The sequence below is a fragment of the Petaurus breviceps genome, unplaced genomic scaffold, assembly GCF_028583685.1.
Source record: "Petaurus breviceps papuanus isolate PSGF00001 unplaced genomic scaffold, PetGlider_PUasm1.0 37, whole genome shotgun sequence".
Classification (NCBI taxonomy): domain Eukaryota; kingdom Metazoa; phylum Chordata; class Mammalia; order Diprotodontia; family Petauridae; genus Petaurus; species Petaurus breviceps.
Window position 1 is genome coordinate 85619183 of NW_027186296.1, and position 22683 is coordinate 85641865.

General features: G+C 39.9%; 1 protein-coding gene across 1 annotated transcript in view; it reads left to right on the forward strand.

The window, feature by feature from the left end:
• The window catches only part of RBM20 (RNA binding motif protein 20), a 251069-nt gene that overhangs the window by 184776 nt on the left and 43610 nt on the right, over positions 1 to 22683 (forward strand). The window contains exons 2-5 of the mRNA XM_069098942.1: positions 5332 to 6400; positions 7173 to 7234; positions 9812 to 9903; positions 10256 to 10353. Coding sequence (XP_068955043.1) covers positions 5332 to 6400; positions 7173 to 7234; positions 9812 to 9903; positions 10256 to 10353 — 1321 coding nt within the window. The remainder of the gene's footprint in view (positions 1 to 5331; positions 6401 to 7172; positions 7235 to 9811; positions 9904 to 10255; positions 10354 to 22683) is intronic.

Here is a 22683-nt window from a genome sequence, read left to right on the forward strand (position 1 = left end):
ATGCAATTCTGTCTCAGTATTATTATGAAAATAGTTTTGACTTCATGGACCCCCCTGCAAGGGTCTTGGGAACCCTGTGGACCACACTTTCAGAACTTCTGTGATAGCTCATTCCGCTTTCCAGATGCCCAGAATCAGGCCTTTCTCTATTAAAATGTTGCTGTTTAGCCAACTCTTTATGACCCCATGTGGGGTTTTCTTGGCAGAGATACTGAAGTGGTTTGCCATTTCCTTTTCCAGCTCATTTTGCCGATGAGGAAACCAAGGCAAACAGGGTTAAGTGACTTGCCCATGGTCTCCCAGCTAATAAGTATCTGAGGTCAGATCTGAACACAGGAAGATCAATCTTTCTTCCTTCAGTTTCAGCACTCTATTCACTGCGCCACCTAGAAACCCCTTCTATTACAGCAGCAGAAATATAACTTCTCATCAGGCAGACCTGAATGGAGAACATTTTGTATTAATTCTTGGGTTCATCATACCGTGTTTCCCCAATAATAAGACACTGTCTTATTAATTTTTTTGGACAGAAAAACACCAGAGGGCTTATTTTCAGGGAGGGCTTATTTTAATGAACATTGACAGCAATTTTAATAAACAGGTAAATGTGAACAAAAAAATGTACCTTTATTCAATAAGCAAATCACTGGGGAAGAACAGGATGACGCGCTCACTGCTGCAGCTCTGATTGGATGCAGCTTGGAGCGCGGCGTGCGTTTCACGGGGGGGGGGGGGACGGTGAATAGAGGGGGTAGCATAATGTAGCGTGTAGCGCAGGGGATCACCTTCACTACAGTAGCAATCTCAATAGGGCTTATTTTCGGGGGAGGGCTTATTTTAGAGGAATCTTACACAGTAAGGGGAGGGCTTATTTTCGGGATAGGTCTTATTATCGGGGAAACACAGTAGCATTTTATTTAAGTTTTGGAGTAAAATGCAAGATGATTTTTTTTTTTTTTGCTTTTTAGATGGGGTAAGGTAGGGCAATTGGGGTTAAGTGACTTGCCCAAGGTCACACAGTTACTTTTTGTGTTGTGTCTGAGGCTGGATTTGAGTTCAGGTCCTCCTGACTCCAGGGCTGGTGTTCTATTCATGTGCCACCTAGCCGCCCCCTAAGATGACTCTTCAGACCAGTGGCTTTTATTTTTTTTAAAGCAATCGGGGTTAAGTAACTTGCTCAAGGTTACACGGCCAGTTATTTCTGGGTGTGGTGCTAAGTATCTGAGCCTGGGATTCGATCCCTAGGTCATCCCGACACTGGGGCCAGTACTCTTACTTGCTGAGCCACCTGGCCACCCCTAAGAAATTGGGGTTAAGTAACTTGCTCAAGGTTACATGGCCAGGTGTTTCTGGGTGGGTGCTAAGTGTCTGAGCCTGGGATTTGATCCCAGATCATCCCGACTCTGGGGCCAGTGCTCTTACTTGCTGTGCTACCTGGCCACCCCTTTGGCTTTTAGAGGGAACTGTCAAATCCTACCTATTCTGTGTCTTTTTAACACAATAGAATTAAACTATGGGCAACATTTCATTTGTATCTCCTAAATCTCTGGATGTGATAAGTACAACTACTTGTCCTTTAAATTTTATTTTATTTTCAGGCTATGGGTGTGCCTATAAAAAGTAGACCCAACAGTTTCAAAGATGGCAAGAGGAGAGTTTTATCTAATCATGCAGTATGTGTTTCCTGCATGGTGAATTAACAACCAAAAATTAAACTTCACCCCTGGGGCAATGAGCTTTCTATACACTGAAATGAATCAGAATGACGTATCCATAAATTCTCCCATAGTGCATGTTTAAGCACTTCATTTACATATAATTCTCCAGGGGCCATATAATATACCTTCTAACTGACTGCCCAGTTTCCTAAGTTATATGACTTAACTTTTGCCTTCTTCCTTAAATCAAATGTGAACTTGATCAGTGGTGATGGAACATGTGTTCCCCAATAGACTTGGTAAGAAGTGGAGGAGATGGATAGATACCAGAAGTCCTAACCACTCCCAGCTCCCTAAATCCCTCCCAATCTGAAGTCAAGGATAAGAGGATCTGCCATGCCTTGATTCTTGGGAAAGGGGTAGGAGTATAATAACTAGCAAAGACTGTGAGAAGCTTCAGGCAAAAACAATGAAAAACATCTTCAGGTAGTAAAGGTTAGCAGACTTTTTAGAAAGAAGTAGATTTGTCTGGCTTCCATAAAAGAACCGGTCTGCCCGCTGGTAAAGATGTTCTCATTGAGACTCCAGATGTCCAAGTTTCAAAATGGCCTCCCAGGTGCTTGTAAAGAGCACTCTTTGCAAAGTGCCTCTTTCCTTAAGGGAACTTATTTCATGCACAAAGGATTCAACCAACATTCTTCCCATCTTCTCTCCTTCAAAAAAAAAATCAAAAAAGGTATTTTGCCTCCAAAGCTTATTTGCCCTCTTGGAAATGTAGCATGAAAAACTTTGGACAGGAGATACTGGTTCCAGTCCAGGCTCTGCCAGTAACTAGTTGTGTGACCTGGAGAAAGTCCCTTGCCTTCTGTGGGCCTCAGTTTCCTCTTCACTAAAATAAGCTGATTACACTAATTGAGATAAAAAGGTCTTTTCCAGGGCTGACATATTTACATCTTGGAGTTGGCTCGATACCAGCGTATACAAGAGACGGCTTACATGTCTCTGTTCTCCCTTGCTTCTAGTTCTGTCCCCATATTGGAAGTCACCTTTGTCATGGTAGGTGGTGAGCAGTGGACATTGCTTTTGTCAGCCCTCTTATAGGCTGCTGCAGTTTAGAATGGTTCTTATTTCATTAAGTTTATTTCATGTTAGGTTAATTCCTAACCTTGAGTACCTGGATACCAGTGCTAGAATAGATGATGTTAAATTATTCCCCATGGGCCACATTGACTGACAATATTATTTTCATAAGCTAGTGAACCATCATAAGCCAGAGACTTTTGATTATTGAGATTTCACTTTGACTTGGAGTCCAAAGGGCGGGAAGTCAGTGTCACTTTATTGTCAGACCAGCTGTTGTCAGCTGCCACCTTTGAGGGCTTTTCCCCTCTTTCCCAGTGTAGCAGAAAGGATTACTAGGGTGTTCATTCTTTCCACAGAAAATCCCCCACATAATTTGTCTTTATATATCAGGAGCAAATTTATGCTAACAACCTGTGATGAAGTGGTAGATTCTGACATTTTAAAGATGAGCTATGAAAAAATACTGTTAAATTTCTCACTTATTTTAGGAATCTCAACATCTTTTGTCTGAAATAACCTTTTAGTTTTAATTGTTAAGAGTAGATAAACTTTTATTCAAATTGAATATCAAGTTAGTAGTAGTTAAGATTTTGTCAAGCAAATAGTAGAGTTCTATCAATGGTAGGCAGACAGGTCTTTCTTTTTGATTTGTGCTAGGTTTCAGGGTAAAGTGACCACCAGCTGTATATTCTGGGCTTGATTCCAGGATTACTGGCTCTCTATGCCAAGACTGCAAGTATTTTAAAATGGTTGACTGCACTGGGTTGAAAAGATTAACCTATAGATAACTTTAGAGATACGAATTCTCTTCCAACTCACTTCCACCCCCAACAATTCCTGGCCAAACACATTGCAGAGAGTTGTTTTTTTGTTTTGTTTTGTTGTTGTTTTGTGTTTTTGGAAAATCCAGCTGAGTTCTCAGAAAAAAAAAATCCTTTCCCATTCTGGTTATGGAAACTCCGCTGGCACCTCATTAGCACCTTGTTACTGAGGACAGGGTGTGTTTTGGAAAAACCAGTAGGGAGGTTTGGCTGCTGTATGGATAGGGTTTTGAGTTAAGCCTAATTGCTCTTCCAAAGCTTAGCTACTTAATACTGGCTAGCATTTAGGGTCTATCACCAGCCCCTTGACCATCCTTTGCTTCCTTTCATATTCTCACCTACTCAGGCAATTAGCACCTTCCTAACCCTACTCCCTCTTCATCTTTGTCCCTGTCCAACCCCAACTGCTGCCCCTGAGCCATGACAGCCTCCTCAGAGAGCAGAGGTATATTCATCCTTGTCTGCTCTCCAGCAGACATCTTAAAATACATATAACCTGCTGTGCACTTGGAGGGAAAGAGTATTGTCTGTTGGTCGCCTGCACTTTTAGTCGAGTATAATCACCCCTTGATTATTCACTAAGGGGAAAGAAAGAAAGGATGATCCAGAAGTTTGACTTTGGAATATGTTTCTATACTGGCATTTAAGTATGGGTGTGCCTACTGTTCTGGGAATTCACTTCAAAGAAAACAATGAAGCCATACTGTGAAGACATGACTCAGGAGGGTGGAAGTTGCATGCTATTAGGATCCTGTACCAATCAACTCTCTTCCTGACTGATTCCTGTCCCTAGCCTCATACCTACTTCCCTGAACACTTATTTCATGACAGAGACAGAGAGAAAGTAGCACTTCTCTGATTGAGGTACTGAACCCCCTAAGCAAAGCTGCCCTCCCTCAAACCTTTCCTGAAATGGATGTGCCTTAAGTATAGCATAGAAAATTCTCTTTTTATCCTAAACTCCACCCCTCCTCCCATATCCGTATTTTAGTTATATGTTTTGCTGGTTGTGTGAAGTCTATCCTGTATATTGAACATTGTAATACAGATTTTGAATTTTTGAATTTTCAGCACAAACCTAAGACAACAGTAGGTTACACCACAAAGATTAGAAAGGCCATATCTGTCACAAGTCACCCTTAAGAAAATATGTGAGATGTGAGTGAGGAATTATTCACGGAATAATTCTCACAGAACTGTGAGCACAAGGTACTATGTTAAACACTGAGAGGGATAACAAGACAAGACATGGCCCCTGGACCAGGAACTTAGGATCTAATATAAAATGGGATGTTCAAAGTCCGTCACAGTACAAAAGTTCTGTGACATATCTGAGGAGGTGATTGCTTCCATCAGGTGAGATCAGAGAAAGCTTCATAAATCAAGCGTCACCACAGATAGAGGGGCCAAGTGTGTTACTTTGTAAGTGTACTGTTCTAGGAGCAAAGGCATGGAGTGGGAAAGGAAGAATAAGAAAATATCAGGAAGGATGAGTTGTCTAGTTTGGCTAGAATGCACAAAAAGGTCCTTGGTCACATTGCATCCTCTGACCCTCTTCTTTGCTGAGAATACATGACTTTGCTTCTTTATAAAAATTTCTTGAGGGATAGAAAAAATGAACCATGTAGGATATTGGGATGGCAAGCACAGCTCTTGGCCCACTAAGAATCCATCTGTGGGTCTTGAGTTCAAGGACAGAGATTATGTTAGGCAGAGAGTCTTTTATAAATGATTCTTATAAAAACCAGTTTAAACCCATTTCTTTGCAGTGCTGCCAAGCTTCTGGACAAGAACCCATTTTCTGTCAGTAATCCAAGTCCTCTGCTTCCATCGCCTGCAAGTCTTCAACTGGCCCAACTGCAAGCCCAGCTGACCCTCCACCGGTTGAAATTGGCGCAGTCAGCGGTCACCAGCAACACTGCAGCAGCCACAGTCCTGAACCAAGTGCTCTCCAAAGTGGCTATGTCTCAGCCCCTCTTCAACCAGCTGAGACATCCATCTGTCATCCCTACCCCACACAGCCATGCTGGGGCACCCCAGCACGCAGCAGTAATGCCAAATACCAGGTTTTCCTCCAGGGGGATCACATTTTCACCTCCTGGTCAAGGACAGGGCCTGGGACCATCCATGAACCTGCCCAGTCAGGCTACCAATGCCATGGTGATGCATCCTTTTGGTGGGGTCATATCTCAGACCTCTAATCAACCAGCAGTTGTACTGGGCATCAGCAAAACTGGCCCTGTTCCTGCTGTGGCGGGGTTCTATGAGTATGGTAAAGCTAGTGGTAGTCAGGCCTATGGTTCAGATGCTGATAGTCAGTCGAGCTTTCTGCCAACATCAGGTGGCACCTCAGCTGGGGTAACCTATGAAGGTCAGTGTAGTCATACAGGGCATCCAAAGCAAGATGGCCAAGCCAGCTTCCCCAAAGACTTTTATGGACCCAATTCCCAAGGACAGCACATGACTGGAGGACAGTCCCTGGGGTTCCCTGGAGAACAGCACATGAATACACCCTCCACAGGTGGTCCTAAAGGAGAGGTAGACCCACTGCTCCATGGCACAGGATCAAATAGTCAATGGGACTGGCCACCAATCAGCCAATCCTATGAGCTGTATGACCCAGAAGAACCAACACCAGACACCAAGTTCGGGCCTTCGACCCCTACTCCCTTCAGTAAGAAGCAGAGTTTCAGCAGCACCCAGAGGCGAGGGAAGGAGGAACCCATGCTGTCAGTGAGGCCTCTACAGGCTCATGAGCTGAATGACTTGCATGGTATTGCACCTCTCCACCTGCCGCACATCTGCACCATCTGTGATAAAAAAGTCTTTGATCTAAAGGTAAGGCAGAGAAGGGCAGGGCATTTGGCTCATGTTGCCTGGTCTATTGAACACTGTTTCCCTGTCCACCATGAAAGCTTGGTGACCTTGTCTGACCACTTCATTACTCTGCTCAGCAGACTCCAGTGACTCCCTATTGCCTGAAGAATAGAGTACAGTCTCTGCTTGGCATTTGAAGTTCTTCACAGCCGGCTCTGACCCACCTTTATGTCCTTATTATCTCCATTATCACTCTCTTACATGCACTCCACACTCTAGCCAAATTGGCTGTTCCTCACACATGAAATTTTCTCTCATCTCCCTGCCTTTGCACATGTCTCCCATGCCAGGAATGCATCCCCTCCTCACTTCTGCCTCTTATAATCCTTAGTTTCCTTTGTATCTGAGGTTTGAAATACCACCTTCTACATGTCTTTCCTGATCCCTCAAGAACTCTTCCCATCAAATGACCTTGTATTTATTTTGCATATATTTGGAATATACTTTTATATGTATGTATCATCTCCTCAGAAAGAATTTACCTTCTGTCCTAGACGATCCTATAGAATCTTAAAGATTCTATCCATTGACCTCAACTTCAGCTCAGTTTCCTCATCTGTAAAATGGGAACAATGCTACTTTCAGTGTTGTTATGAGAAGCCAATGAAATAATGTATGGCAAGAATTTAGTAGCTATCAAGTATGATATAAATGTGAATTCCTTCTGTTATTCATCTGCCTTCCATATGTGCTGGAGTGTCCTTTGATCATTCATCATCTTCTTCTGACCTAGGATTGGGAGCAGCATATCAAAGGGAAAATGCACACTCAGAATTGCATGACCTTCTCTGAAAGGTGAGTTCTGCCAACAAGAGTGGATGACTGTTGTTATTGTTAATTCTTTGTTCTTGAAGAACTTGAAGAGAGCATATATTTAAGCCCCTTCTTTTAACCAGTCCCACTTTCCTTTAAAAATCAACAATTCATTGCAAACTCAACTTTAAACAAAACCAAAATCAATTAAGCTTATATTTACAACTCTTTAAACTTAAAAATGGCCTACAATAGTAATTATTATTAGCTAATCCCTCCCTCTCTGTCTTCATCCACTGTCTTCATTCATATGAATAAAATATATTTTTTTCTTTCATTACTTGATAATCAATGTGAAGACTTAATTTTTGGTTCTGTTTTCTTTGCTTCACATCATTTTATAGAAATCTTTCTATATTTAATCATAATCCTCACTTTTTCTATTTTAATTGCATTATAGTATTCCATTGCATTGATATAACAGAATTTATTGTCATTTTCAAAATGTTGACCATTTCAATTCCTTTCAGTTTTTTAAATCACAAATATTGGCACTATAAATACATTTGGAAAGAACTCTTTTTAAAATTACATTTTAAGGTATATTTTGAAAATTATACTATTGGAGTAGGTGGCATAATTATTTTTTATAACTTTCACACTATTTTAGATGATTGCTCTGCAAAAAGACTTCACCAACCATCAGCAGTGTATAAGGATGTGTTATTTCCATGGCCCTTCAAGCTCTGAGTTATGCCATTTTTGTTCATTTTTGCCAATTTGGTGGCTTGAATTGATACCTTAGAGTTGTTTTCATTTTAAATTTTTTTTGTCAAGTATAGTTCATGCAGACTTTTTAATTTTTGAAGGATTTCTAAACTGGTAGATCACTGTAGATACTGTTTGCCTAGATTTTAGCAACACATTTGATAAAATTTTTTTCATATTATTCTTGTAAGAGAGATGGGGAGCTTTAGGTTAGACAACAAAATGGTTAGATGGCCTCAGGCCTAAGTTGAGTGGCCAGATTCAAAGAGTAACTATGGATGGTTCCAAGTCAGTTTTGCAGGAGCACACTTCTGGAACCAGTACAAAATACTATGCCATATAACATTTTTATCAATGGTATGGGTAAAGGAACAAGGATTTATTCAGCACCTACTATGTGCTAGGCACTGTACTGAGTACTTTATAAATATCCTGATCCTCACAAAAATCCCATCAAGTAGGTGTTATTATTATCCTTATTTTATAGTTGAGGAAACTGAGTCAGGCAGAGGATAAGTGACAGGCATAAATGATATAACAACATTTTTCAGATAACATAAAACTGGGAGATAATACACTGATAACAAAGTCAGAATCTGAAAAGATCTTGACAATCTAAAGCATTGGGCTAAGTCTAATAAAATGAAATTCAGTATAGGTATCTGAAAAAGATCTAGGTTTTAGTGGGCTTCAGGCTATGAATTGCCAAAGTGATGTTGCAGCCCCCAAAACTAATGTGATCTTGGACCATGTCTTGTAAGAATAAAAAGTGATTGGGGCGGCTAGGCGGCACAATGAATAGAGCACCGGCCCTGGAGTCAGGAGAACCTGAGTTCAAATCTGGCCTCAGACACTTAACACAAAAAACTAGCCATGTGACCTTGGGCAAGTCAGTTAACCCCCAATTGCCCTCCAAAAAGAATAAAGAGTGATTACCCTTTGTACTCTGCCCTAGTCAGACCACATGTGGAGTTCTGGGTAGCAGAGTGTTAGAAAGTCAGTGAGAAGCTGGAGAGTGTCCAGAGGAGGGCATACATGAATTGGGTCCATGTCATATGTTAAAAATAATATTTTCAATAATATTTGAAAAAATAATTTATGTAGCACTTGAAGGTTTGCAAAGTACTTTTTACATATGATGATTGGTGAAAGGAACTTGATGCAGGGGGCAGTGTTTAGCCTGAAGGAGAAAATACTCAGGGAAACAATTGGTATGTTCAAGCATTTGAAAGAGGATCACAGAATACTGGGCCTGAAGTCATCTTTCTGAGTTCAGATCTGGCACAGCCACTTACTAGATATGTTACCCTGGTCGAGTCACTTAACAGTGTTTGTCTCAGTTTACTCATCTGTTAAATCATCTGGAGAAGGGAATGGCAGACCACTTAAGTATCTTTGCCAAGAAAACCTCAAATGGGATGTGAAGATTTGGACACAACTGAAAAACAGTTGAACACCAATAATATACAGAATAGGGACTAGATTTTGACCCCAAAGGGCATAATTAGAAGCAAATGATAGAGACTAGAAAGAGGCAAACCAGCCTTGATATCAGGAAAACCTTCCAAAAAATTAAAGCTGTCTAAAAGTGGAATGGGCTGACTCAGGAAATAGTAGGTTCCCCCTTGTTTGACGTCTTCAAGTACATGCTAGTTTATTTGTCAGGTGGATGTTTCTGTGGGTTGTACTAGATGGTCACTGAAGACCCTTCCAACTCTCAAATTCTGCATTTGTGTGATTGGTAATCATTTACCTTCCCTCCAAGCCTGAGGTAAATATATTATTCTTTTTCTTCTAATTTTTAAAAATATTTTTTATGTTTAATCCTTTCTGTTCTTTTCTTTTTTTTAGTGCGGGTATTCGATGTGTTGTTGGCTCAGCAGAAGGAGCGTTGTGCACCTCACCAAACAGCACAGCTGTTTTTAACACACCTGGAACTGAAGGTAAGGGGTGTCCAGAGGATCACTAACATGAAAATGCAATCAGGTTTCTGATGACACCTTGTTTGAGATTTTTTCAACCCCATAGCTTCCTCTGTGTCCCATCTTCCAAAGTTGAAAATCAAATGTATTCTGCTTTTCTTATATTGATATTTTCAGTGTTGTTTTTTAAAGTATATCTTTTATGTCAATGATAAGTGTTTCCAAGAGAAATTGAGAAATAATCATGATGAACATTAGAAAGTATTTTTAAAAGAAATCTTCTCTTTTCCTGTTAGTGCTAGGCAGTTGACATTTGAAAGCAATGTGACTGTCTCTTTTTTTTCCCCCCACTGGCCTTATGTAATTCCTTTAGATTTTGCTTCAAATATTGGATCGTCATTTGCTGTGGTTCCAACAAGGTCCTTTGCTCAGTCAAATCCCACTTTCTCTCCCACTGCTTCCGGGACAAATGTGAGTATGAAAGCAATTTCACCTTTGTCATCAGCAGCAGCAGCATTTGTAATACCTGTTCATATGTGGTATTGGACAGAAAAGGAACATAGTCTGTCTACTATATGTCTCTCTGCTTCCAGAGTTGGATGAAATGAATGTGTTCCAAATGTGGCTTAATGTAGTTTGGAAGGATTGTCCCCAGAGAGTAGTATATAACTTAATTCAGTATAGCTAGTTTCAGACAGAGAAAACTTGACATATATGCTTGGAAGTAGAAAAAATATACAAAATCAAATTCCATTTTTTCATTCACACATTTAGTTAGCACCTACACTGGATTAGAAAAACATATTAAGGTTTTGTGGCTCCTGAAATTATTTTTGGCTTTTATAAGTGGATCATGTCCCAGAAGAGAATGATCCTAGACACCAGAATCAGAAAGAAAAAGATATCTGAAAATAAGAACTATGTATTGATGGGTTCTGAGGTACCATGCAGAGAACTAGTTGCTGATAAAAGCTGTTTTTAGCTCTTTTCCTACTCCTCACAGCCTACCTTTCATTCCAAAATAGCTCCTCCTCCCTGCTGCCTTCCACCACCAGCTCCTATAGCTTCTTCCATCCTTCTGGTTTCTACAAGAGTCCTAATTTATTGACTCGTTCTCTGTTCTTCTACTCTCCCTCTAACCTTTCCTGCCTCAAGCCCTCCCCCCGCCCCCCAACCCCGCCATTCACCAAAGCATTCTTCTTCTCTCACTTTCCTTAAATATAGGGCAGAGTCTGGGAAAGCAGAAAGCGAAACAGAGTGTGTTTGGCTAAACTGTAGGTCTTGTGTGTGAATATATATGTTTGTGGATGCATCTGTTTTGTAAATTGTGTGTGTGTGTGTGTGTGTGTGTGTGTGTAGCTGTATCTTCTCTTAAATCTGCAAGATTCTAAGGTCCCATGAGAGGCAGTGTGGTATCATAGAGGGCTAGCTTTAAACTCAAGAACTCCTGAGTTCACTTCCTACCTCTAACATATTCTGGCTGTGTTATCCTGGCCAAGTCTTTTAACTTTGCAGTGCCCCAGATATCCTTTAAAACTGCCAAGCAGTTGCTGATCCACATTGGTAGAGGAGTCACTGGAAATTCTCCATGTTAACTTGCCAGTGAACTTACAGAACTAGGCAAAGTAAAGTTAAATAAAAGATTATAAGCTTCTCATGGAGAGAGACTTTTGTCTTTTTAGCACACCCTGCTATGGGTGTGACTGTCTAATACTGGTAATATCCTCATTTAGACAAGATGAGTTCTTGGAGGCCACATCTTAGGCTACATCTCCATGAGCCAGACTCCTTATTTATACTATTACTTGTTTCAGACATTGGTAGGAAACATTGACTGTGTGGGTAAAGTGACAAGGAAATGAAGTATAGGCATTTATTAGACAGCATTAAATCAGTGGATTGATGAAATGTAAAGAGTTGGAAAGAGATTGCCTTGAGCCAAGAAAACGACATACACAGTGATCACAATAATATCAATGGAAGAATAAAAACACAAAACTGAATACTGTATAATTATAAGGAATAAGCCTGGCCTCAGAGAAGAGATAAGAACAGGTACTTACTTCCCTTCCTTTGCAGAGATGGGAGAGAATGAATGTGGAGCATTGTATTCATTGTTAGACTTGGTTGATGTGTTGGTTAGATTTGCTGAAATGCTTTTTTTTCCTCTTTCTTTATTTATTCTTTGTTCCAAGCTATAGTTTGATAGATAAGGGAGGGAAGACGGATACATAAGAACAAAAGATATCTGTACCAAATTTTTTTCTTAAGAAAAGCGAATACCTGTAGTCAGTTTACAAAGGAAGGATTTGTTTCCTTCTGATTTTTAATTCAGTTCGACAAATATTCATTAAGTACTGCACACAAGATAATGCTTAATGGGAAAAATGCTGAATGAGGGTACCTGGTACATAGTAAGTATTCAATGAATATTTTAATGAATCAGTGAATGCTCAAATTGCAGTACGCTTTATGTGTTAAGGAACTTGGTAATTCCCTGCTCTAATACGCACATCCAGTATGTGGCACATAAAGATTACATAACATTGGGTCTAAAGAATAAAGAGATGATAAATTTGATGTTTGATAAGTTATTTCCATCTTCAGGGACCTGATTTCCTTAAGTCAGCTTTTGTGAATACTTAGAAGGTACTTGGTACTGAAATCTGGGATTCTGATGTCACTGACTACCTGCAGAGTCCATTGGACCACTGGCCAGAGGGAGGTTTTTATGCCTGCTACCAAAGACAAGGGGGCCTACAACTAAGTCTTTCAGTAGAGAAGGGAAGTCAGGAAAGGCAAAAGGATTACAGAGTGATAGGGATATACCTAAAATGAAGACATTATATTAGGACAAATAAAGACACTCAGTGTCTAGAGATAGAAACCTTACAGTTTCTGAAGTCCTTTCACATACACCAAAAAGACATAGCTTTGTTCCTTCTTTCCATGGTCCACTGACCATGTTCCATATAGCCAAGGGTGGGGCTGTCCCTTTATTGGAACTCAAAAGAACAAGTTTCAGATCCCCATCCTGTCACTTCCTAGTGGTATAATCTTGAGTAAATCTCCTTACCTCATGGGACCCCAGTTTCCCCATTTATATCATGTAGGGATTGGGCTATATTCTTCCCTTCCAGTTCTAACATTCTGTGATCCTATTTTCCAGAAAATTATACAACTGTCAATTTGCCCCTGGCTGGTAAACAGCCCTGACTAAATTATCAGATTACTTGCCTTTAATGTTCTTAGTTTGCTGCTTTTGATGAATCAACAAATGCAGGTCTGCCCCCTCTTTAAGAATACCTAATGTACAATCATTTGGTTTGCAAAACCATAGAATATTGAAGCTAGAAAGGGGTCTTTAGTGACCATGTAGCCAGACCACCTCATTGTACAAGTAGAGGCAGATATATGGGTGACGAGAATAGGGACTGGGAGGGAAGATCCACACTACAAAGTACTCTTTCATCAAAGGAATCATCAGAGGGTTTCTTTAAATTATAAGCAACTTTGTTCAACCTGTACAAGTGTACTTGCATGAAACTTTTTTGAAATACAACCAAATACAGCAAAATAGAACTGATATTTTAATAGTGAACAATCATTATTGTTTATAGAGAAAAAAAAATTGCTACCATTAGGTCTCACTGCTTTTGACTAGGGCTATGGAAATCAAATGGGTCACTGTGAAAATCTCCCTTTGGATTGTGTGACAGAGACTTATCTCCACCATACTTTGCTAGATATCATGGGGCAAAATCTTTTGAATTTGACTGGATGGTGACGTGTTTTTGTATTTGTCTTGGGCAGTATGGAAAGATTATGTGGAATTGATTGTGTTCGTAAATCATGAAGGCAGTATGCATCTTGACTTTCACCAGCTGGGGTGGGGGCTTGGAAATGATTATACCTTTGTGAAATAGTATTCACTTTCACTAAAGCTGCTGCTGATGGATAGAACAGCAGGGAGTTTATACTTGGCTCTGGAGTCATCATAAACAGAGTAATCAGATTTCTGAAAGGGGCTGCCTGGGCCCTCTTTGGCTGTAAATAGCTTCCTAGCATCTGTGAGAGGTAGATGCAGAGTGACTGGTTGCCTGTCCCTATAAAATGGCCTTTGGGTTTTCACAGCCTGCGGAGTGTTTACTTAGTGCATGGTGTCAGAGCTTGAGACATTTCTGACCCAGGGACCTTTGAGGTCTGACTGAAGTTAGATAGCTCTTAGTATTGGTTGTGTCTTCTTGGAACCTTAAGTATTAGAGCATTTACATAGATAAAGATACATAAAGCATAGAGAAAAGTTGTGGTTTGCAAAGATGCCATAGATTGTCCAAAGGATAAAATATACATACTTTAGATCAGTCACGAGCCAGTTGTTGTTTCCATTGTGAGCATTTGCATCTCAAAAACAGGAAAATACAGTTCAGAGCTTGATTTGTTATTTTGTTGATTGTCTAGACTTAAGAAAGCAATGGAGAAAATGTTAATAAAGCAGACTAAGCTTAAAAGTTTGTCATGCGTATGGTTGTTGCTTTCTCAGAAAGCCAGTTCTTATGCATTTACCAACACATCCCTACTTTGGATTATTGTACATGTGCTGAATGCAAGTCCATCTACTCCATTCCATCCTGACACCTTTACATCTGTTTCATTACATTCTGAACTTCTGGCTTCAAATACAGACCTTGACTGGTTTGTAAATATTATAAGAATAAACCCCAGCCTCCTGCTTTTCATGACCAAAGATTTCTCTTTGCCTATTAACAACCTAGCTTTTGTCTTCTTGCAGCAGGACATCACTTTGTGTTTTCACAAAGCATCATATGGCTGAATGACAGTTGAAATTAGAACCACAGCTCTTCCACTGACTAACTGCATTTCAAGTCATTTCCCTTATTTGAGCATCAGTTTCTATTCATCTATAAAATAGTAGAGTTGGACTGGCAATCTGGTCCTAGGATCCCTTCTGGCTCTAACTTTTAGTGATTCTAAATAGTTAATGGGCATATTGGAGAAAGTTCGTAGAAGAACTTCCAGCCAATATTGACCTCTCAAAATTGATCACATCATAGACCACCAATGCTAATGTGTATTAGAAGTCTTTCAGAAGGTCCCAAACTCTAGAATTCACATTCACTGGCTAGTTGTATTATAACCTTAAAACAAGGATAAGATAGAAAAACTTAACTGATGTTTGTATTCAGCACTGTATGAGGTAGTTGTATTATTTAAAGAGGCTTCCAGAATCACACAAACTCTAGTGATTGGAAGGAACTTACATGGGAAGGAGCTATATTTTTCTCAGTGCAACCTAGAATAGCATGAGCTTTTTGGCTACCATGTTCCCTGCTGGCTCTTGTTGAACCTTCCATCTGCTAAGACCCCCAGATCTTTTCCATAGAAGGTGCTGTCTAGCCACTCACTTCATCCGTCCTTAAATTGTGGAGTTAATTTTTTTAACCCAAGTATAGAACTCTACACTTCTCCACTAAGTTTCATCTTGTTAGATGGACATCCTTCTAGCCTTGTCAGGATCCTTTTGGATCCTGATTCTGTCATCCATTGTGTTACCTATTCCTTCCAATTTAGTGTAATCAACAAATTTGACAAGAATACTATTTCTGCCTTAATCTAATCAATTGAATAAAATGTTGAATTGTATTGTATCAGTGCCTCATTTCAATCTGGCATCAATTTATTTCAATTTGGGAGGTCATTCAGCTCACACATTAGAAAGGTGAGGTGATTTTTACACTCAGATTAGCACAGGTTCATGGGTTCCAACTCAGAATGAGATTAGGCCACTACTAAAGGAAATCAGGGGGTGGCCAGGTGGCTCAGTGAGTAAGAGCACCGGCCCCAGAATAGAGATGACCTGGGATCGAATCCGGGCTCAGATACTTAGCACCACACCCAGAAATAACTGGCCATGTAAACTTGAGCAAGTTACTTAACCCCAATTGCTTTAAAAAAAAAAAAAGGAAATCAGATTTAGGTGGGTAAAACAATTTGATGAAATTGGAATTGACACTTTAGAGAGAAAGGGCAGGCCTTCCCTAGATTCGTAAGGCTCATTGCCTTAGCCAGATTTTTACAGTAACTTATAGTAGGTGAGTTCTTTTAACTGAACTCTTTGAACCTGTCTCCAAAGCCTTATCCTTTCCTGCATGTCAGGCCAGGCGTTGGAAGATTTTGAAATCTGCATGCCCTGGTCTGTTTGCTGTCCTTACTTTCTGCGCATCTATAAAAAGTTTGCAGGCAAGTTGAATGATCTGGGAACCAGGCACATGAAATTTCAGAAACCAGTTTAGAAGCAGTGCAGCATCTAGTTTTAAATGAGTGGTGCCAGTATGTGTCCAAATGTAAAAACCAGAGTTTCCAGTTTCTACCAGGAGGAGGGAGCCCCTAGCCTGAATCCCTGGTGCAGCGCCTGTTGGTACAGGGGTTACATTCCTGATATCTTAAGCAGGTGAGTTTTGAAGGCAGCTCAGCATTCCACTTTCACATGTATCTAACACCTGGGACTTATGTGGAGTCCATATGTATTAGGATGTGAGGACCAGCACCCTGCCACCTTTAAGCCATGACATAAATACTCTCACAAAGAAAACTCCAGAGGATGAGCGATTACTAGAATTGTTAGATTGCTCACCAGACTCTACTCTCTGTCCCAAGGCATATCTCTTTAAAGTTAGTGCTCAATATATGTAGAATACAGCCCTGGCATGTATCTGCACACATATGTGTTTTCTGTTGATCTCAGTGTAGCATACTGACTCTAAAGTTCAAAGTTGAAATAATCAAGCAAAGAAAGCAGTTATTTGTGATCCAAGGAAAATTAATCAGGCAGATACATTGAGGCACCATGTCATAGTGGTGGAAATAGTACAGGACTGGGAGCTTGGAGACTGGAATTCTAATCCAAAATCTACTGCTGACTAACTGTGAAAATCACTTCCCTTCTCTGGGACTAGTTTTTTTTTTTTGTTTTGTTTTGATTTTTTGACCTGTAAATTGAAAAGCTTGGGCTAGGTGACTAAGAGTTCAAATTTTCAGGTTTTGTGAACACTTTTAGAAAATCATTTAATGGGCAGCTAGGTGGAGCAGTGAATAGAGCACTGGCCCTGGAGTCAAGAGGACCTGAGTTTAAATGTGGCCTCAGACACTTAACACAAAAACTAGCTGTATGACCTTGGGCAAGTCACTTAACCCCAATTGTCCTACCTTCCCCCTCCAAAAAGCAAAAAAAAAAAGTGACTTTGAGTGAATAAGTTATTTAGGGGTGGCTAGGTGGTGCAGTGAATAAAGCACTGGCCATGGAGACAGGAGGATCTGAGTTTAAATCCGGACTCAGACACTTAACACAAAAACTAGCCGTGTGACCTTGGGCAAGTCACTTAAACCCAATTGCCCTCCAAAAAGCAAAAAAAAAAAAAAAAAAGAAAAGCATTTAATGGAGTAGAGTAGTTCTGGGTGAAGTGAAAACAATCCTTTTTTGTGAAAAAAAAATGCAGTTTGAGGTCTGGTTCTGCCACTCACTAGCCCTTTAACCTTGGGCAAATTATTTGCCTTTCTCTGAACTTCATTTTCCTTATCTATAAAATGGAGGCACTACTTGTACTATCTATTAGGTTTATTGTAGGTAAAGCACTATAAAAATGTGTGATATTGCTGTTATTATTGTGGAACAATTGTGTATCTAAGTGGAACCGGGGTGGTGGTCAAAAAAGGGGAGACAGGAATTTCTCTGTTTAGACAAAGGAGATTAGAGAAAGCTATCATTATCACCATTCCTTTGGTTAGTCTGGGAAAGTTTCCAGGAGGAATGGGATTTTCAAACTTGCCCATGGGTACTCAGATATATATTTGTTAAATTAAAAAAAAATTATAGGCATTCATTTTGGTCCCTTTCCTGTATCAGTTTCTGCCCCTGTGATTGATTGCCTTTCATTGATTTAATGGTATGTTAGAAGGTATTTATTCTTTGGGAGGTGGATATTCCAGCCTAGCCAGCAGTGATTGCATTAATAATGTGGGAATGAGAATTTCTCAGAATTTTCTTTCAAGTTAGAGAGAAGACTTTGAAGCTGATGCTGCTGTTTGCTTCCCTAGTTCCTTGCCCCTAGTCACAGTGGGGCAAGGAGAGGTGGGCTAAAATCATTACAGAGTTTTGGGGTATGTTTTTTTTTCATTCATAGTGCAAATAGTAGCTTTGCCTAAGTGAAGTTGTATGTTGACCACAGAAGACTTAGGCACAAAGACATATACCAGTTCCCAACTTGCCAAACCCAAATGAGAAACCACTTTGCTGAACTTGATCTTGAAAGCTCACTTGATTTGCATCTTGCTTTGAACTTCTCACTTTAATTAAGGTCTGAGATCCAGAGCTTTTTAAAAGGCACTCCCATCCTCCTCAGAAGGGTTCTAAATGTCATTAGCTCAGCTCAGTTACATACCTCTCACATGTGTAGATCTGTCTTTGCATAGAATGCAGAAAGCTCCATTTCCACTTAAGGGAGATGGGTGATTGCTTTGGGAACTTCATTAACCACATGCAGACTGGTCTTTCCACTTTTGGGAAACAGTTACCACTGGGAAAGCAATTGATGTCTGAGTCCCTTTAGGGAGAAGCATGGTGTGAGGCACTTTCTCTGATGAAACTGCAAAAAAGGAATTTTCAGTGAATTTAATTGTCCTCAGTACAAAGAAGAAACAAAAAAGTTTTTGAAATGGAAAAAGCTTTTTTATAAATCTCCAAGTACATTATTATATTTGTATAAGAGGCATCCAGATCTAAATCCCATTTTGAAGTAAGATTTTACTTTAGCTATAGAAGGTTATAGAAATTTAAAGCATAATCTTGTAACCTGGTTGTTTTAAGATTTGAGTCTTTCTTTTTCATAATGCCCTTGAGTAGATTCATGCCTCAGTGTTTCTTGAGCCACTGAGTATGTGCTAAAACGTTCCAAGCATAAGAAGGACATAATTCCTGCCCTCTGGAGGCTTCTGTTCTAATGGGTTTTATCAATCATTGTGAATGTCTTTGTTTATATGTGTGGGCTTCGGTGTGTAGACATGGCTTCTTCTTCCCTATTCATTCACTGTACAAACCCTAGGAACCTGACCTACCTCCTCATGCATTCCCATCATATTCTCACTTCTTGGATCCTACTTCTCAGCAGCTAAAAGTGGTTGGAGGACCCTATGGACTGGGACTGCTATAAATTCATATTATCCAAACCCACCTGGGATCTCACCGTTGCACTGAAATACTTTTTTCATCTATGAACAATGTTCTTTTTTACTCCCCGCAATGGCTTTTCCTAGATAGTGAATTTAGAACCAAAAAGGATCTGAGAGATTACCTATTCCAACCCCCTCATTTTACAGATGAAAATTTAAAATTCTAAGAGGTTCAGTGATTTATCCACTCTCAAAACAGGCTTTAATCAGCAGGGTCAGGAGTTGAACTGAGGTCCTCTGACTCCAATTCCAAATCTCTTTCCATGGTAGCGTGGTCTTCTCCCTCCTCTGTCTTGCCCCCATCCTCAAGTTTCACTCAAGAAATGATCTTCTACTTTATTGAGAAGATTGAAGCCATTTGACCCAAGTTTTCTCAATTCCCCTTCTCTCCACTTCAAAACCTTTCTACAACTTCTGCCACTTTTCCAGAATGAGGTTGCCCTTCCCCTCACCAAAACTAACCCTTTTGCTTAAAACTTCAAACCCACCCCTTCTCATTTCCTCTGGTGACTTGCCACATCAAATATTATCCATCTCCAAAACCAACCATGCCTTTTCAGACAGCCAATGTGTGAATTTGTTATGCAATACTATGTTTGTTTATTACAAGGGTAGGCTTTTATTTGTCAGGGGCAGGGGACTTATGGAAAAAGAAAAGGGGGGGGTAGTGAAAGTGATATAAAAAAATAAGAAAAGAAAGAAAAGCAATGACACATTAGAAACACACAGAAGAGAGTGGAAGTAAATTCAGAAGGGGACATTGATGAGCAGGGAGGGCAGCTATTATGTTAAATTTAATATAGGCTTCAAAAATATATAACAAAGATAAAAACCATTACTCTCTCACATTCAAGCTTTACTTACCTATTGGCTCTTTTCCCAATGTTTACAAATATGCTCAGGTCTTCCCTATCGATTTAAAAACAAAACTTTTTTTTTTAATCCTGCACCCACCTTAATATTTGTTGTAGTTGTTAAATCGTTTTTAGTAGTTTCTAACTCTTCATGACCCCAGTAGGGTCTTGGCAAAAAAAATAGTGGAGTGGTTTTCCATTTCCTTCTCCAGTTGAGAAACAGAGGGTAAGTGACTTGCCTAGGGTCATACAATTAGTTAAGTGTCTGAGGTTGGATTTGAATTCAGGTCCCTCTAAATCCAGGGCTGGCACTCTGTCTGCTACAACCACCTAGAGGCCCAGAAGTATAGTTTACCCTCCCCTCTTCCTCGCCTACTACTTAATGCCTCTCCATCTGGCTTCAGACTCTACCATTCTACGGAAATTTCTCCTTTAGAGGTCACCAGGGTTCTAATTATTAAATCCCATGACCTTTTCTAAGGGTTCCTCTCCCTTGACCATTCCACAACAATAAACACTTCAGAAGTCTCTTCTTTGGGCTTCTGGGGGCACGACTTCTCCTGACTGTCCAACTGCTTCTCCATTGGTTCATTGTTATTTTTCTGCCTCCCACCCCAAAAGTTTGGATGTCCACTATGGCAGGATATCCTGCAGCCTGTTTTCCTCTGAGTATACTCTCTTCCTGGGTGATTCCATTCCTCCCATGAGTTCAATAATAATCACTGTGTTCTTGACTTCAGACTTTCTTCTCTAATGCCATGCTTGCACCCCGGAATCTCCCCCTGGATGCCCCAACAGCACCTCAAATGGAAACATGACTGGAAGTGAACTCATCTTCCCAACTTCCCACATTAGAGTCAGTGTTCCATAATGAACAGAATGCTAGACTTAGAGTCAGGAAGACCCGAGGTCAAATTTTCTCTCTTATACTGTTGTCCTTACTAGCTGTGTGACCACAGACAAGTCAACTTCTCTGGGTTTCAGTTTCCTCATCTGCAAAATAGGGGTAATATTTGTAGCACCAATCTTGGAGGATTGTTATAAGGCTGAAGTGAGATGATGTATACCAAGTATACATTGTATACTTTGCAAACTTTAACATACTATATAAATGTCAGCTATTATTGTTATTACTGAGTGAAATTAAAATGTTATCTAAATGGAAGGTAGGTGGCACAATGGATAAAGTACTGGGTTAGGATTCAGGAAGATCTGAGTTAAAAATCCTGCTCCAGACACAAATCTGTGTGACCCTGAGCAAGTCACTTAAAGTTCTGTCTGCCTCAGTTTCCTCATCTGTAAAATAATGAAAATAATTGCACCTATCTCCCAGGGTTGTGATGAGATAAAATAATATTTGTAAAAGTACTTTGTAAACCTTACTGCATATTATTATTATTTTTATTAATTTCCCAGTGAACCAAGCTTGAAACTTCAGATCTTTGATTCCTCCAGCTTCTCCTATACAATCAGTTGCTAAGTCTCATGAATTCATTCTTCATAAGATATCTTGCATCCATCCTTTTCTCTCATCCCCACTCCCCACCGCCAGCAGTGTAGTTCAGTCTCTCATTATCTCCTACCTGGACTATTATAAGAATCTCCTAATTAGTATCCCTGGTCCAGACTCTCCATCTCTCCAGTCTTTCCTTTGCACAACTGCCATCTTGCTAATGCACAGGTCTAAAAAAAGTCAACAGTCTCCCTTAAAGTACTTCATTTGGCTCCCTATTGTCTAGAAGATAAAATACAAATGCCTTAGTCTGCATTTAAGGCAATCTGCAATCTACCTTTCCAGCCTTACTTTACATTGCTCCCTTTCGAGCCAAACTGGACATTATTCTTTGTTCCACACAAAATTAAATTACCGGTGTTTCCTTGAACTCAAATGCCATCTCCCATTTCCATGCCTTCATTATCATTGCCCAGAATGCACACCCTCCTTATCTCTGCCTTTCATAACCCCTGGCACAGTTTAGTTGCCAAATCATCTGTGAAAGTTTCTCTAATCCCAAGGTATGAAAGTATTTTCTACTACGTCAAGTTTTTGTGAACATTTTATCTAGTTCTCCCTTTAGTACCAATCCCATACTACTTTGTATTATACTTCTCTGCATAGAAGTCATATACACTCTCAGTAGAATGTAAGGTGCTTGAGGATAGGAAGAGGCTATGCAGTCTGTCTTTTTATCCCCAGTATCCAGAATAGTGTCTTGCACTTAGGTACTTAATAAATGTTTATTGAATTGAATCAAACTGAAATTTGTCAGCACAGCCCTCTTAGAGGTTCTGTTCTAATGTTTTCAGGCAAGGGCTCATTGTGAATGGATTCCTTTCCTTCATTTATTCACTGCACAAAAAACATGTCATTGTCATACTACTTAGGTGGGTAGGTCCTGAGAGAGGATTAAATCAAATGCACCCTTTTCCATGAAGCTTTCACTGACTTTTAAAATCAAAAGTGATTTTTCCCTTTCTCAGAGCTTTCATAATGACTTGTTCATGCTCTGCACACCCATATTTTGTTGTAAATTCTTTTATTTTTTGCATCCCCTGCTAGTCTATATGTTCCTTGAAAACAGGGGCTATATTTTATTTATCATTATATCTCTCTCATATGGGGCTTTGTGACAGGAACTTTGCCACTGTTTGTTGAAAGAAAGAAAGAAAGAAAGAAAGAAAGAAAGAAAGAAAGAAAGAA